General features: G+C 49.3%; 1 protein-coding gene across 1 annotated transcript; it reads right to left on the bottom strand.

Moving 5' to 3' along the window:
* Positions 1 to 2,939: 2,939 nt before the first annotated feature.
* On the bottom strand, positions 2,940 to 15,061 carry FBXO16 (F-box protein 16; the record flags this gene model as incomplete). The annotated part of the gene is made up of 4 exons (XM_010154460.1): positions 2,940 to 3,149; positions 4,052 to 4,216; positions 6,463 to 6,669; positions 15,026 to 15,061. Coding segments are annotated over 4 exons (618 nt in total), but the record flags the coding sequence as incomplete, so codon positions are not given.
* Positions 15,062 to 15,693: the final 632 nt, after the last annotated feature.

Raw genomic sequence — 15,693 nt, 5'->3', positions numbered from 1 at the left:
CCGAGAGGGTGGTCAAACCCTGGAATGGTCTTTCTAGAGAGAGAGGTTCGATATCCCAAACCTGTTGGTGTTAAAGAGGCATTTGGACAATGCCCTCAACATGCTTTAACTTGGTCAGCCCTGAAACGGTCAGGCAGTTGGACCAGATGATCGCTGTAGGTCCCTTCCAGCTGAAACCGTCTATTCTAGAATCATGGAATTGTTTAGGTTGGAAAAGACCTTTAAGACCATCCAGTCCAACCATTACCCAGCACTGCCCAGCCCCCACTAACCCATGTCCCTGAGCCCCACATCCACATGGCTCTGAAACCCCTCCCGGGATGGTGACTCCTCCCTCCCTGGGCAGCCCCTTCCAACCCTGACAGCCCTTTCCGGGATGGAATTATTACCAATATCCAACTTAAACATGGCACCACTTGAGGCCGTCTCCTCTTGTCCCATCGCTTGTCCCTTGGGAGAAGAGACTGACCCCCACCCCTCTGCACCCCCCTTTCAGGGAGTTGTAGGGAGCGATAAGGTCTCCCTGAGCCTCCTCCAGAGATTCTGTTCTATGCCATTCTATACAGACCCTTAGCAGGAGGATTTCTGGGAAGGGGCTGCAGAGGAGACTCTGTCGGCAATGTGTCCGCTGAAAAGAAGCACCAGGACATCACTGTGTGAGTGGGAAGCTGGGTCAGCACCTGAAGCGGCACACCTGCTTGCTGAATAACCATCACAGGCCAGACTCCACACTAGCAATTACTTTCAGCTTAAGTGATATTAAAGGCAGATCCTTCATAAACAAACAAATCTCACAGAACTCATTTCTCTCCTTGCAATAATCCTCTATAATTACGGGTAAATGCCAGACTTGCTAGAACACTAGGCATTAAAATACCCTCCGTTGCACAAATGGATAGAGGCTCAAATCTCACTTAGGAGAAGAAAACAGTCCGTGTGCCTACTGTATCATTAGCAACTCAGAATCATTTGCATCTGGTTGTCAGCTGCATCTACAGCCCGATGCTGGAACAAACAACGTTTACACTCTTCAAACAAGGCTTTTCCCACTTTAGATGCTGTTTCATGGCCAGTACAAGAAACCTCACAGAAACCTTTGGGAAGTCACTATACAGAACCATTCAGCGCAGCTGAAGAACAGTATCAGGACATCCATTTGCAACAGGAAGCGTTTTGTCAAATGATTTAGTGAAAAGCCTCGAAGAACTCTACCCAAAATGGTGCTGGAGTTTGGAAACACCCCACAGAAAGAGGGTGAGGTGGAAACTGGAAAGCGCTTTGAAGTGCTGCGGTATCCGAGGACTAGGGGACGCGGATTAAAAAATGAGTCATGCAAGGCTTTTACTCAGACACTGGGAACTTTGTGGAACACCCCGGAGGAGTGGTGGGTCCGGCAAAGTTAAATCACACTGAGAAAGAGCCTAGGTGAGCGCGCGACTGTTCAGCCAAATAACCGCTCGGCTGGGGTAATTCGCGGGGTGCTTGTTCCTGCGCACAGGGCTAATCTCAGCTCTACCGGTTATTTCTTTAAAGCACAGTCTGGGTGCTTTCACTGGGGATCAGTTGGTTCCCAAGGTTTTTGTTGGCACATGTGGTTGGGTGAGAGTCTGTGCGGTCCTTGGCACAAGGACTCACACAGGAACCAGGCAACAGTCAAGCTAATCCATTGCCTGTTCACCAGCTCAGATTTAATGAGCGTATTACCAGTTCCACAAGTTCCGGCACACCGGCTGCTCGCTGCTGTAAGCCCATGAAAAATGAGAGGTGGTATTAATCACAGAATCCCAGAACGGTTTGGGTGGGAAGGGACCTTAAAGCCCACCCAGTCCCACCCCCTGCCATGGGCAGGGACACCTTCCACTAGACCAGGTTGCTCCAAGCCTCATCCAGCCTGGCCTTGGACACTTCCAGGCATGGGGCATCCACAGCTTCTCTGGGCAACCTGTCCCAGGGCCTCCCTGGACATCAGGAATTCCTTCCTGATGTCCCATCTCCATCTCCCTCTTTCCATTTAAACCCATCACCCTTGTCCTGTCACTCCCTGCCATTGAGAAAAGCCCCCCCCAGCTTTCTTGTAGCCCCCCAGGCACTGGGAAGGGCTCTAAGGTCTCCCTGGAGCCTTCCCTTCTCCAGGCTGAACCCCCCAACTCTCCCAATTAACAGAGATTTAAAACGAGAAATGGGCCAAGCACTGCCCACAGGTGACGACCGCATCCTCCTCGCTGTTGCTGCTGCTGCTGCTTGTTGACGCACGGAAACGTGATCACAGATCTGTTGTTGTGGATGCCCCATCCCTGGGAGTGTCCAAGGCCAGGCTGGATGAGGCTTTGAGCAACCTGGTCTAGTGGAAGGTGTCCCTGCCCATGGCAGGGGGGTTGGAACTAGATGATCTTTAAGGTCCCTTCCAACCCAAACCATTCTATGATTCTATGATCTACGGTTCTCTCTGCTGCCGGATGTGTCAAAGGAAAACGTGGGACAGTCCTACCACAAATCAATGTGCAAAACTACACTTTGGTGTGGTGGTGTCTTTCTTTTGCCAGTTGTTGATCAGGTAATTCTAGGAGCCTAAGAATGGATGGATCTAGGCAGTCTATCCCAGGCAGTGTAAATATTTAAGTAATTAACACTATTCAAACCTCTTGTCCTGATTCTTCCCATTGCAGCTGTGTAACTGCCCCAGGAGTTGTAGCCTGGTTTACAGGCAGACACTAGCACATACCCACGCTCTGCACCAAAAGGGCACAGAGTAGCGCAGCTGCAACTACAACAGGCCCAAGACCAAGCCAAGAAAAGCCAAAAGAGCAGCAAGGTGGGTTTGCAACCAGGTTGCTGGATATAAAGCATCCAGGACGCCTGAAGCCCGGGCAGGGTGAGGTTGCAAAGGATACGGACGTGCCCCGCGTCGCAGAAAAAGCAGAAGGGAAGAGGTCGAGCTCTTACGCCTGCCTGGCCTGCTCGATGGGGTGGTAGTTGTTGAGGTAGTTGAACCGGACGGTGTCTGTCGGATGCCTGTCTGACGAACGCCACGGGGGGAGCTCTTTTTTCTCCTTGTTCGTCCTCCTTCCTAGCACAGACAGCTTTGCCTCTGGGATGCTGCTTCTTACTGGTTGCACATCGATAACTACAAACTCATCCTTTGAAGGAGTCTAGTAAGAGAGAAGAAAGGAAGAAAAGAAATTTTAGCCTGGAATGCAAGTGAGACTTATTTTGCCTAACTTTAGACTCGGGTATGCATCAAGAATTGGGTATTAACTCATAATTAGTCTCCCCGTGCTCCATTATAGTCAGTGGACAGAAATAGGCACCCTGACAGTGCATATCATTGCCCATGTCCCGAAATCCGTATTAAGCTGAGATGAACTGCTCTTGAGATGCTTTGGCTTCTCTCCGTTTCCTACACAGAGAGCCTGTGGGGGAGTTTGGTTAAAATTAGAGGGCTGAGTCTTGAATTCAGGGCATAAATCCCACCCACACGGCCCCACAAACCAGTCATGGCATCAGTGAATCCGGGGAGAAAGCAATGGCTACTGAGTAATGCTCTGCCTCCCCGGACTGTCCCTGCCACCTTTGAAGAGAAGAGAAAGAAGCTACACCAAGGGCTCTAACAGGCAAAACGGGCGCTTTTTCCCTTTCCACCAGGTAACCCAGCTCTGAAATGTCAGCAGGGGTGATGCTGGGTACCTCACCTCTCCTTATCAGACTGAGACAAGATATGGTATGTTCTAGGAACTGGGGGAAAAAAGAGGGGAACAGCATTGAGTGCTGGAGAGGGAAGTTGAGAGGATTAGTCCACAACATCCCGTAAGGACAGCAGCGTGAGACCTTAGAGATTCCTTCTCCTAATCAATGAGAATTTTACTTCCCCCCTACCACGGATGGATGATGAGAGCACATGGCAACATGAGTTTAGATTGTAGTTTAAAATGACGTATCTTCCATTTTTCTGGTGGGAGATTACATGAAGATAAAGAGGCAAAAGGGTTAAGGAACCCGACCAGCCCCATTTTCCCACTGGCCCCGAACATCTCTAGAGGTGGTAGGAATGTACCTTTGGTCTCGTGACATGCAGCTCTTTCACTGTCTCAATGTAATGTTTCTTCCAGATTCCTTGCTCAAAGGGGGTTGGAGAGAAGTTGATGTACCAGCCGAAACGTAGGCATTTCAGCATCCAGAGCTGATCCAGTTCAGACAGGTACTTCCAGTACCAGCTCACCTGTGAATGCCCAGAAAGTTGTAAACATTGGGGTTTCAAGCAGCCAAGATTGCAGTTAGAGACTTGTGGATGTCATTCCCCTCTGCCCTTAAACTCCAACAGTTCTTCAGCACTGTTTATGCTCCATTTAAACCTTTCATTAAACCATTCAAGGTCTTCATGACATGAATCACAGAATCATAGAACAGTTTGGGTTGGAAGGGACCTTAAAGGTCATCTAGTTCCAAGCCCCTGCCATGGGCAGGGACACCTTCCACTAGACCAGGTTGCTCCAAGCCTCATCCAGCCTGGCCTTGGACACTCCCGGGGATGGGGCATCCACAACATCTCTGGGCAACCTGTCCCAGTGCTCAAGTCTGCTCAGTGTCTGCGTGTTAGCTGATCTCCAGCACATGGTGGAATACTCCAAAAATCACAGGCCAAGAGGGCAACTTCCTGCACTTCCATGCAGTAAACCTACAGCAGTTGGAATGAACTCTTTATTGTGTTTCCACTGAGAAAAACAGCTGGCTGGAGAGTGGATAGAAAGCAGCCCTGAGGAGAAGGACTTGGGGGTACTGGGGGATGAAAAGCTGAACATGAGCCGGCCGTGTGCGCTGGCAGCCCAGAAAGCCAACCCCATCCTGGGCTGGATCCAGAGCAGCGTGGCCAGGGGGGCGAGGGAGGGGATTCTGCCCCTCTACTCTGCTCTGGTGAGACCCCACCTGGAGTGCTGCGTCCAGCTGTGGAGCCCTCAACATCAGAAGGATATTGACCACTTGGAGCGAGTCCAGAGGAGGCCACGAAGATGGTCCGAGGGCTGGAGCCCCTCTGCTATGATGAAAGGCTGAGAGAGTTGGGCTTGTTCAGCCTGGAGAAGAGAAGGCTCCAGGGAGACCTTATTGCAGCTTTCCAGTGCCTGAAGGGGCTACAAGGAAGCTGGGGGGGGCTTTTTACAAGGGCCTGTAGTGACAGGACCAGGGGGCACGGGTTTAAATTGAAAGCAGGGACGTTTAGATAAGATATCAGGAGGAAATTCATCATGGAGGGGGTGGGGAGGCACGGGGACAGGTTGCCCAGAGAAGCTGTGGGACAGGTTGCCCAGAGAAGCACTGGGACAGGTTGCCCAGAGAAGTTAAACCACGACAATGGCCCATCCCTGGAAGTGTTCAAGGCCAGGCTGGATGAGGCTTGGAGCAACCTGGTCTAGTGGAAGGTGTCCCTGCCCATGGCAGGGGGTTGGAACCAGATGATCTTTAAGGTCCCTTCCCACCCAAACCATTCTGTGACTCTATGATTCTATGAATAAACTCCCCAAGTCTGATAGACCCGTTCTGAATATTTTCTTCCTATTCGTGCTCTGCTGTTATGCTCCGTCCTGCAGTCACTGTGCGTGCAACGCTTCTTCCAGCTCAAGAACAAACACCATCTGTTGGCACTGCCATGCTTGTAACAGCAGCCACCCGATGACATGACACGAGTGGCACTGTAAAGACCTTTCCTTCGAAGGAAGTAATTTCCTAACCTGCCTCCTGCCTGCCTGTGGATGAACAGTGTGAGCTGCATCCACAGAAAACATGAAAGGCCGGAGACGGGTAACAGAGCAAGCTTTAAACAACTGGGAGTTGGACATGCTCATAGGACTGTACAAAGTACTATGTTAGTGCAGTCATAGCGTCACCACTATCTGAACTTAGTCATTCACTAACTCTGGGCACCACCTCACAGCACTTAATCTCATGCAAATGTATTTTTGGAGCCTTAGACACTGTGCTCCAAAGCACATCTGTAATTTCTCGGCTGTTCCACATCCAACACTCTACCCTCAGGCGTTTTAAAAGATCTGCTTTTCTTAAAGTGCAGTTCTTTGCCTCTCACACAAGCCAATTCTTTTCAAAACAAACAATGACTGTGCACATGGTGCAAGGTACTTTAAATCAACATGATTTCCAGAAGGTACCAGGCCTCCTTCTTGGGAAGGATCAGTCTAGGGCCGCATGTTAAAGGCCTTAGAGCTGAGCATCTAAAATTACTCCTCACTTGTGTAAACCCTGGCCAATCCGGCTTCATTTGGGATCTGCAGAAGTGCTGCATTTGGTCTCATACAAGCATTGCTGAGCATCTGGTGCCGGGCTGCAGAGTCAGAAGACATCCTTGCATTATGAAGCACAGCACTGGTACCTCTTTGCTGAAAGCTAGTGCTGTTTCCTTCTTTCAACTGGTTTGACCTGACTTTCTCAACCTTAGGTACGTGCTGGCTTTTTTACCTGTGCACATCGACAGAGGCTCCGTGGGTCCAGGAAGGAAAAGATGTATAAAGACAGGACTCTAGGAAGCTTTGTGGTAAAATCTACAGCCTCGGTGGGAACTCGATCCCCTAACTGCTTGGCACAGAATTTCTGCTGCGACAGGGAGCAGCGTTCCAACAGGTCCGCCAAGATCCTCCGCCTCTGACCATCTGTCCACTTGTCAAACTGAAAAAAGGAGTTTCAGGTTCGGAGAAACCGGAGATTCAGCTTCTTAAAATAAAGCACACATTTAAGGCAAGGAAAAATGCATAAGCAGCAGCTTCTGGTGACTCATTCAAGAGCAAAACACGTAGGAACAGGGAACAAATGGAGAGGCTACATAAAAAGAAAGTCTTAAGCCACATAACATATGATTTATAATCCTCAAAGGATCCAGGATGGCCTAGTCCAGGACACACTCATGTTCACAAGACTCTGCCCCTGGGACCAGCTCTGTCCCTTGGCTTCACTCATGGAAAGGAGGAGATCCAGATGTGTGTTTACAGGATCAGGACCCAACCTCAGTGAGTTCACTGCGGCTTCCTCCTCTATTCTGACACTTACATAGAATCACAGAATCACAGAATGGTTTGGGTTGGAAGGGACCTTAAAGATCATCTAGTTCCCCCCCCCCTGCCATGGGCAGGGACACCTTCCACTAGACCAGGTTGCTCCAAGCCTCATCCAGCCTGGCCTTGGACACTCCCAGCGCTGGGGCATCCACAGCTTCTCTGGGCAACCTGTCCCAGTGCCTCACCACCCTCTCTGTGAAGAATTTCTTCCTGACATCTAATCTAACCCTCCCTGATTTCAATTTATACCCATTACCCCTTGTCCTATCCCTACAGGCCCTTGTAAAAAGTCCTCTCCCAGCACCCTTGTAGCCCCTTCAGGCACTGGAAAGCTGCAATGAGGTCTCCTCGGAGCCTCCTCTTCTTACATGGCCCCCACTGCTGCAGAATTAGAGTACCTCACAATTTATAAAGCTTCTCACAATCCCACCGCGCAGGAGAGAAATCCCCGCTACAGGGAACTGGAACAAATTAAAACTGGATCAGCTGCCCGTGTCTCACACGGAAAATCTGCGGCACAGATCCGGCAGCACAGCAACGAAGATTTCTGACGGCATTTCTGTGCTTATGACAGGTACCTCCAGAGGAGGATTAAAGCCGTTGTGGGACGAAACGAGCACGTAGGTAACCACACAAGCATGTACCGCTCTGCTGCGACGGAAACCACGCTGCACTGAGCGGAGCGGGGCAAAGCTGTGAGAACAGGGTGGGAGCAACGGTGGCGGTAGCTGGTGTTTAACTTGCGTTGATAGCCGAGGATGGGCCCTGTCCTTTTTTTTTGGGAGGAGACTGACCTCATCCCCACAATCTGTGCAACCTGTCTCAAAACCTGCAAGAGCAGTCCTGGCTGCGAGGGCAGCGCGGAGTGCCAGCAGGGAGGCTGGATGGGGCTTGGAGCAACCTGGTCTAGTGGAAGGTGTCCCTGCCCATGGCAGGGGGGTTGGAACGAGATGATCTTTAAGGTCCCTTCCAACCCAAACCGTTCTATGTTTCTATGAAATGTCGGGGGACCACAGCGGCTGCAGGCAGGATCGGCAAGAATCCCCGGTGGGAACTGCAGGCAGCAGAACACGCGGGTAAAGATGGCTTTCTGGAGGCAAAATACCAATTGCAAGTCCTGCTTCATCCTTCTTCCTCACGCAGCAAGAGCAGCCCTGACCCAATTTCACCTTCTTTTCAAAGGGAAAGCTGACCGGTGTGGGGAATTCCCCTGTTTGGGGAACGCTGCTTTTCCCCATTCATTTCTTTCTCACGCCTTGGCCATCCGCAAAACACACACTCTGCTTTCACAAGATTGCTTCCTGAAGCCAGCTTGCCACAGCCGACAGCTTGCTCTCCACTGGCCAAATCACAGTACACTGCATTTTTGCAGGTAACCTCAGCGGCGTTTGAAGACTTTAATTAAAATGTGATCTCCAAAAATCATAGAATCTAGAGCCATAGAACGGTTTGGGTGGGAAGGGACCTTAAAGACCATCTAGTTTCAACCCCCTGCCATGGGCAGGGACACCTTCCACTAGACCAGGTTGCTCCAAGCCTCATCCAGCCTGGCCTTGGACACTTCCAGGGATGGGGCATCCACAGCTTCTCTAGGCAACCTGTCCCAGGGCATCCTGACCCTCTCCATAAAGAATTCCTTCCTGATGTCCCATCTCCATCTCCCTCTTTCCATCTAAAAACAAATCAAAAATAATAAGAAAAAACATGCATTTCTTCCAATATATTTTTTTACTATTGCAGGTAAATAATTTTATGTCCAATGTCCCTTCCTTTCCCGTTCAGAACAACACAGACTAGAAATTAAGATTTTTTTTTCTCTGCTTCCCCCCTCCAAAATCTATGGTCAAGTGGAGGAGTGGCAGAACAATAGTTTAAAATATACTGTGCAGCTGAATAGTAATTGAGAGGTAATTCCTTTCCAGATAATTTTAAAGAACTTTATCTTTCATTCTTTGTTTTTATTTGGCTCTATTTAATTCCAGTACTGGAGAATGAACTCTTAACAAGTAAATAGCTCTTCTCCTTCTTGCCAACACCTTTGCAAGACCTTCAAGGTCAGCAAGAAGTAAGGGTGGAATTGGCACTCCTGAGATCCCAGAGACAAAAAACCAAATAGAAGGAAGCTCCCAAATGTCCATGCCTCTTCAGACACAGACAGGGAATTAAGGAATACACCCTTTCCCTCCCATCCCTGTTTTGCATCTAACTTTCACCTCTAATTGTGCTTGGCAGAGTGCTAAGGAAAAACCGAAACGGGACCTTTGGATTTGGGGCTTAGAAACATGAATGGAATCAGACAAAGGTGCAACAGAGGGGGGTAGAGGAGGTTCTGTCTGTCCCCTTCTCACCCTCAGCTCGATAGGAAAGGCGTTCTCTGTCACATGGTGAAGGGGGAAAGCTGCAGCTGCACAGACTCCCCATTCATGAACACAGCTACATCCTCTTCTCATTAAAGCAACCCGCAATCACCAATTTGCAAAGATGAATTTCTGCTGTGTAAGTTCCAGAGATAAGAGGGTAACTGGCTCACTCTCTTCCACAGATTCACAGTGTGGAAGGGGTTGGAAGGGACCTCTAGAAATCATCTAGTCCAACCCCCTGCCAGAGCAGGATCCCCTGGAGTAGATCACACTGGAATTAAGTGAACTCATCAAACCCAATCTAGCTTCTCTTTTAAAGGCAGAATATTTGCTCCTATTTAACTGTTTCCATTCTGCCATGGGCTTTGCAATAAAGCAATTCCTTCTGGCATCCCCAGACTGCTCTTGCACGGGAAGAGAAAGCCCATTTAAATCAGCGCCACACAGTCAGGAGCATGGGAACACACAGCTCCACAGCATTCAGCAGCAGCCAAGTAGTTAAGTAGGCATAATTTGTCTCTTTTCCAGTATTAACAAGCATGTCCCCATCCTACTTTTGGCTGCCTTTCTCCACAGTTCCTCCCCTTGCATCTGATTACAGCAACCCAACCAGTTGGACTGGATTCCCCTTTTCAAGGTGTTGCACCCTCTCTATCCCCAGCGAGGAACATTTTTTTTTTTTCCCTCTTCTGTGCCTTTCCCCGAGCCCTGGCAAACAATGTCTCCCCGGGGACTGTATGACATAAGGCTAGGCTGGCAAAGCAAAGTGCTCGCTCCCTGCCTCTGCGATCGGTTTACAATTAATCCATGAGTGCACACACACAAATAACCCAGCCTGACACTGCGGGGAGAGCCCAGGACCTCCGCGCCCAAGTACAGAGGCTCTGCCGCCTAACCTAGAGGCCCCTCTCTGCTGGAGGAGACGGGTTGTTTGACTGACTTGAAGCAGCCGCTGAAACGGGACGTAATCCTCACCCCCCGAAGCAGAACAGCGCCGTGAGTTCCCAGGGTTACGATCACACGCAGGCATCCCTGCGCCCTGCAAATGCAGGACTGAATTCTCTAGGCAACGAGGCTCCTTTGCAGAATGGCTTGCAAGTAGATGGAGATGATTCACCTAGGGAGAAGCAATTTTATAGAATCGTAGAATCATAGAATCATAGAATGGTTTGGGTTGGAAGGGACCTTAAAGATCATCTAGTTCCAACCCCCCTGCCATGGGCAGGGACACCTTCCACTAGACCAGGTTGCTCCAAGCCTCATCCAGCCTGGCCTTGGACACTTCCAGGGATGAGGCATCCACAGCTTCTCTGGGCAACCTGTCCCAGCGCCTCACCACCCTCTCCAGGAAGAACTTCTTCCTAATATCTAATCTAAACCTCCCTGATTTCAATTTGTACCCATTACCCCTTGTCCTGTCACTACAGGCTCTTGTAAAAAGTCCTCTCCCAGCACCCTTGTAGCCCCTTCAGGCACTGGAAAGCTGCAATGAGGTCTCCTCGGAGCCTCCTCTTCTCCAGGCTGAACAAGACCAATTCTTTATCCTTCCTCACCAGCCGTCTTCCCCCAGTCCTGATGAAGAGATTTGTTGGAGACCTGGGACTTGGGTGAGAAGGGCTGAAGCTACTTGGTATCCCTAAGGTAAACTAGCCCACCCCACAAAATCCTAAACTCTGCCGCCCAGCAGCTCCCTGTCAGCAACTAGCCCCTGGGATCAGTTCCTTTCCCTTTCACCACTGAAGATGAACAACTAAACCTGCAATTTTGCAAGGGGAGGCTCCTGGGACGACTGCTGAGGAAGGCAAGGCAGCAGCCTGGTGACAAGAGGCACCCCTGAGCAGGAGCCATTGCTCCTGCACCTTGGCAGCCAGCATGGGGGCAGCTCCTGGCTCCAGGGGTGTCTATAGGCAGGGGTCTGCACTGACTAGGTCTGGGGTTCAGCTGCCCACACACCAGTGTTGTGTGTTGTGGGGCGTTATCCTGCAAAGCCAAAGCTGCCGCTCCAAGGGTAAAAGTTGTGTGCATGTCCTGCATCGTACCTGCCGTGATACGAGAGACAACGAGGTGAGAGTGAGACAAAGTAATGCACCCTTGCCCTTCAAAACTCTTACCCTTCTTAAGAGGGAAGGTTTAGATTGGGTATCAGGAAGGAATTCTTCCCGGAGAGGGTGGGGAGGCACTGGGACAGGTTGCCCAGAGAAGCTGTGGATGCCCCATCCCTGGAAGTGTTCAAGGCCAGGCTGGATGAGGCTTGGAGCAACCTGGTCTAGTGGAAGGTGTCCCTGCCCATGGTGGGGGGGACACACACACACATGACACTGGGTAGGGTCTAAGGTCCCTTCCAACCCAAACCATTCTATGATACTATGAAAACAAGGTGGTTGGACCCAAACTGCGTATTTGGCATGGTTGCCGGCTCCGGCTAATGTCCAGATTGTGTCAGAGCAATGTCTGGAAGAGTGCTACTGGCCCAGAACAAAGTCACGCCAGGGAACGTGCTAACAATTTTGTAGCATGGATGAGCAAGTTCCCGTACCTGGGAACGTTCGGATGTGCTATATTAATTACTAGCAGAAGATGTGGCCCACAGGGTGAGCTGAATCACTGTCTGGACTCCCCTGACTTGGCTACATCACATTTGGCTATAACAGAAGCTGAGACGCTCACATCACTCGGAGACACTGAAGCTTAGGTGCCTTAACCTGCAAGTTCAACCCCAGCTTCACTGTCAACTTATTAACCTGGGTGTCAGCATGATAGCAGCGAGCATTAAGGTAGAGCAAAATGCTTTTATGTTTTTTAATTAATGGGAGGAATGTTTGGCTTGCAGAACACAGCAGAAAGGGAGACTGCGAGGCAGCACGTCAAGGCATCTGCCTTGGGTGCAACACAGAATAAAAGCAACTAGAATAAAACAGAAAAAATGAGCAGAGAGATGTTAACCCTTTCCCAGTTTAACCATCCAAAGGGTTTCAACTGAAAGACAGCTGCACAATTTCTCTTTTATACGTATCTGGATAGTATTTGGGTAAAGGAGTTGGTGGGAAGGAAATTTCATGGGAAATGCCTCCAGCAAGATCAAATCCTGCAAATACTCCTGCATGGGAACAGCTATGTGAGACAGACAGTCTGCTGCCACTACACCCCCCCCGCTGCTTCCGCTCTGTCCAGCAATAACACCTCGCAGAGCTGAGCGCAATCCCTGACAGCCAAAAAATTGTAGAGGGTGTCTTGGATACTGCAGGTGGGAGCAGGGCCAGTCCCAGCTTTGGGGGGTGCCCACAGCGCAGAAACAGAGACGAGATCCCTTCGGGTCAGTTAGTTCTTTGTTTCCCAACCTGTGTTTTATGGACCAAACCAGCCTGGGAGACACCAGAGATGCGCTGTGGCACAATCGGAACAAAAAACCTAAATGAAAACGCACACGCGTAGTCCCTGGATGCACGCCAAGAAAATCAGGAAGGATAAAATTAAAGTGACCATCCAAAGCTTAACCTGGTCTTTATTTGGCCTCGTTATGCTGCACGAGGCAACCTGTTCTGCTCCCCCAGAAGGTTAAATATTCGTCCGGTGTAAAGAGGTCGAGAACATGGAGCTAGTTCCCCTCCTGCTGCAAGGCAGGATCCACACCACCCACGCCACTCCTGACAAGCATTTGTCTCACCTGTCCTCAACAGACTCCAGCACAGGAGATGCTAGCCCTGACCCTTAGGTAAGCTACTCCAGCAGGGAATTATCGTAGCACTGGAGTTTGCTGGTGTCTAAACTGTGTCTCCATCACAGCAATTCAGGTCTGTGATTTCTTGTCCTGTCCAGTGTGAACACAGAGATCAGCTCATTCCCTTCCTCTTTTCAGACACCTTTCGAGTGTCATTGGGGAGATGTTATTACGTCTCTTCTCCCTCCTCCCTACAGCAAAGGGATTGGTTTCATGTTTTCTGGACCTGAGACCGTTCTTACACGGGGCTTGTTCTCAGAAGCAGCTCTGATTGGTCCGCAGCTCACTCAAAGTGCAGGGACTGGAACTGGGGATGGCTCTGCCTTTCAGACAGCCCTTTGGGATGTTTCCCTTTATTACAATTATAAGACACTGTCAGCTTATATTCAATTTGTGATCCACCATAATTCCCAGCAATATTTTTTTTATGCGTAACTGCTGCATACTTGGGTTTTCCGAGACCCGCAGTTTTTGTAAACACCAAACTTCCACGCAGCACTTTTCACCTGTCTGTATCAAACCCCAGAGCATTCCATTCTGATTTATAATCTCCAAAGTTCACGAAATCCCTCTCAGCCTGGTATCACCTGCAAATGAGTTTCCGTGCCATCATCCAGATATTACTGAAAACGTTTAACAGTTCTGGTCTTAGGACAGATGTCAGCCTTCCGGTTTCATAATAAAGCATTTACAACTCCACTGGATACGTGTTCCCAGCTGCACACACTCCCCCTTCACCATTTTCATCTGGTTCCTCCTTCCCGAGAGCACCACGAGAGGGTCATGTGAATCCGTGTAAAAAGTCCTGCCCAGAGCACTCTGATTTCTTGGGTTTTCTGGGTTTCTCCCACACTCAAAGTGCTCTAGGCTTTGCACACCACGTGTAATAATGCCACAGGCTTTGACGGGAGTTAAGAGCAACTTTTGTGCTTTCCACACCCTTTTCACGGGTATGACGGATGACAGAAGCGCAAGAATTAGCTCTGAAGGAGCGTAATGAGAGCAACTGATCCGGTGTCACCCCAAGGGTCAGAAATTTAACCTTTCAGAAGAGGACTCAGCCCTCTTATGTGTGTTTGGGAAGGCTGTTTCCAGATTTTGGCTCTTTCGGTGGGGGTTCTAATGCAAACATTTTCCATTTTTACAAATGACCCCATAAGCTATGGCAAGAAACAGGCATGTTCCTTCATCCTACAGTAAGGAAGATGAGGTACCCTCTGGAAGTACCGCTTGCTCCCTGTTGACTGTGCAAGGAGCCTGTGAGGCCCAACAAAGCCAGGCTGAAATATTATGTTCCAGACATACACACTTGGCCAGAGAAACCCCATCCTGAATGCCTGACTCGCCGTCGTTTGTGCCTGGGGCAGACAAATCCTATCTCATGGCTTTCTGGGCCTGAGTTTTTTCACCTGGAAAACAGGGTGGCAGCACTTTTCTGTCTCATGTTGGAGCTGTGAAGATAATGATGGGAAGAAACTGTGAGGTGCTCAGGGATTACAGTTCTGGTGGCTGTTTGTGTGCAGTTGGTAGATAACCTGCCGTTACCAGTTTCAAAGAGCTGCTCGCAGGCAACAGCAACACCCAAACATCCAGTGTCGTCTTTGAAGACTTCACAGACTTTTCCCAGGGCTTCTTATCCCATTTCAGATCATTCTGATGATGGAATATGATTTCCAAAAATCAGAACTTACAGAATGCGGGCACTGAGGGAATTCACACCTTTATCTTTCTCATAAGTAAAGCAGTTACTTCTCACTCATTTTCACATCGACATCAGGAAAATGAACCTCTATTCCAAAACAGGATACACTTTACATTCCCACGACAGTAATCTCTTGATCAGCTGAGAAATCAAGCTGTATTTAAATATATATTTAAAGGGAAAAGTTTACCCATTTTCCAAGCAGAGCTCTTCTTTCTTCAAATACCTATAAAACATACACATACAAATAAAATTGAATACTTAAAGGGGATTCAATATATCCTAAGAAAAATACAGCTTGAAAAAACAATCCACGTAACCTACAAAATATAAACAGGATCACTGAATAGAAGAGTTTGGAAGGAACCTGTGGAGATCTTGTACTCACAACTCCCTGCCAGGGTCAACTAAAGCAGGTTGCTCAAGGCCACCCCCAGATGGGTTTTGAATATCTTCCTGGATAGAGACTCCACTACCTCTGGGGCAACTTGTTACGGTCTGTGACCACCCTCGCAGTAAGAATGGCTTTTCTTATGTTTAAAAGGGATTTCCTGTATTTCAATTTGTTGCTATCCCCTCTTGTCTTTTCACTGGATGCCATCGCCAAGAAGAGTCTGGCTCTGTCTTCTCTACCCCCTCCCATGAGATATCCACACACACTGATAAGGTCCTCCGTGAGCCTCTCTTCTCTAGTCCAAACAACCCCAGATCTCTTTTCTATACATCAAATTCTCCAATTCCTTAATTTCTGCAGACCACTCGTGTGGCTTTGTTCCAGTATGTCGCTGTATTTCTTGGACTGAGGATTCCAGAAACGGACACAGCATTCCAGATCTCTCCTCACCAGTGCCGAGGGGA

This window comes from Eurypyga helias, unplaced genomic scaffold, assembly GCF_000690775.1.
Source record: "Eurypyga helias isolate BGI_N326 unplaced genomic scaffold, ASM69077v1 scaffold12806, whole genome shotgun sequence".
Classification (NCBI taxonomy): Eukaryota; Metazoa; Chordata; class Aves; order Eurypygiformes; family Eurypygidae; genus Eurypyga; species Eurypyga helias.
Note: the sequence above shows the minus strand (reverse complement) of the source record. Positions and strands in the feature narration are given on the sequence as shown.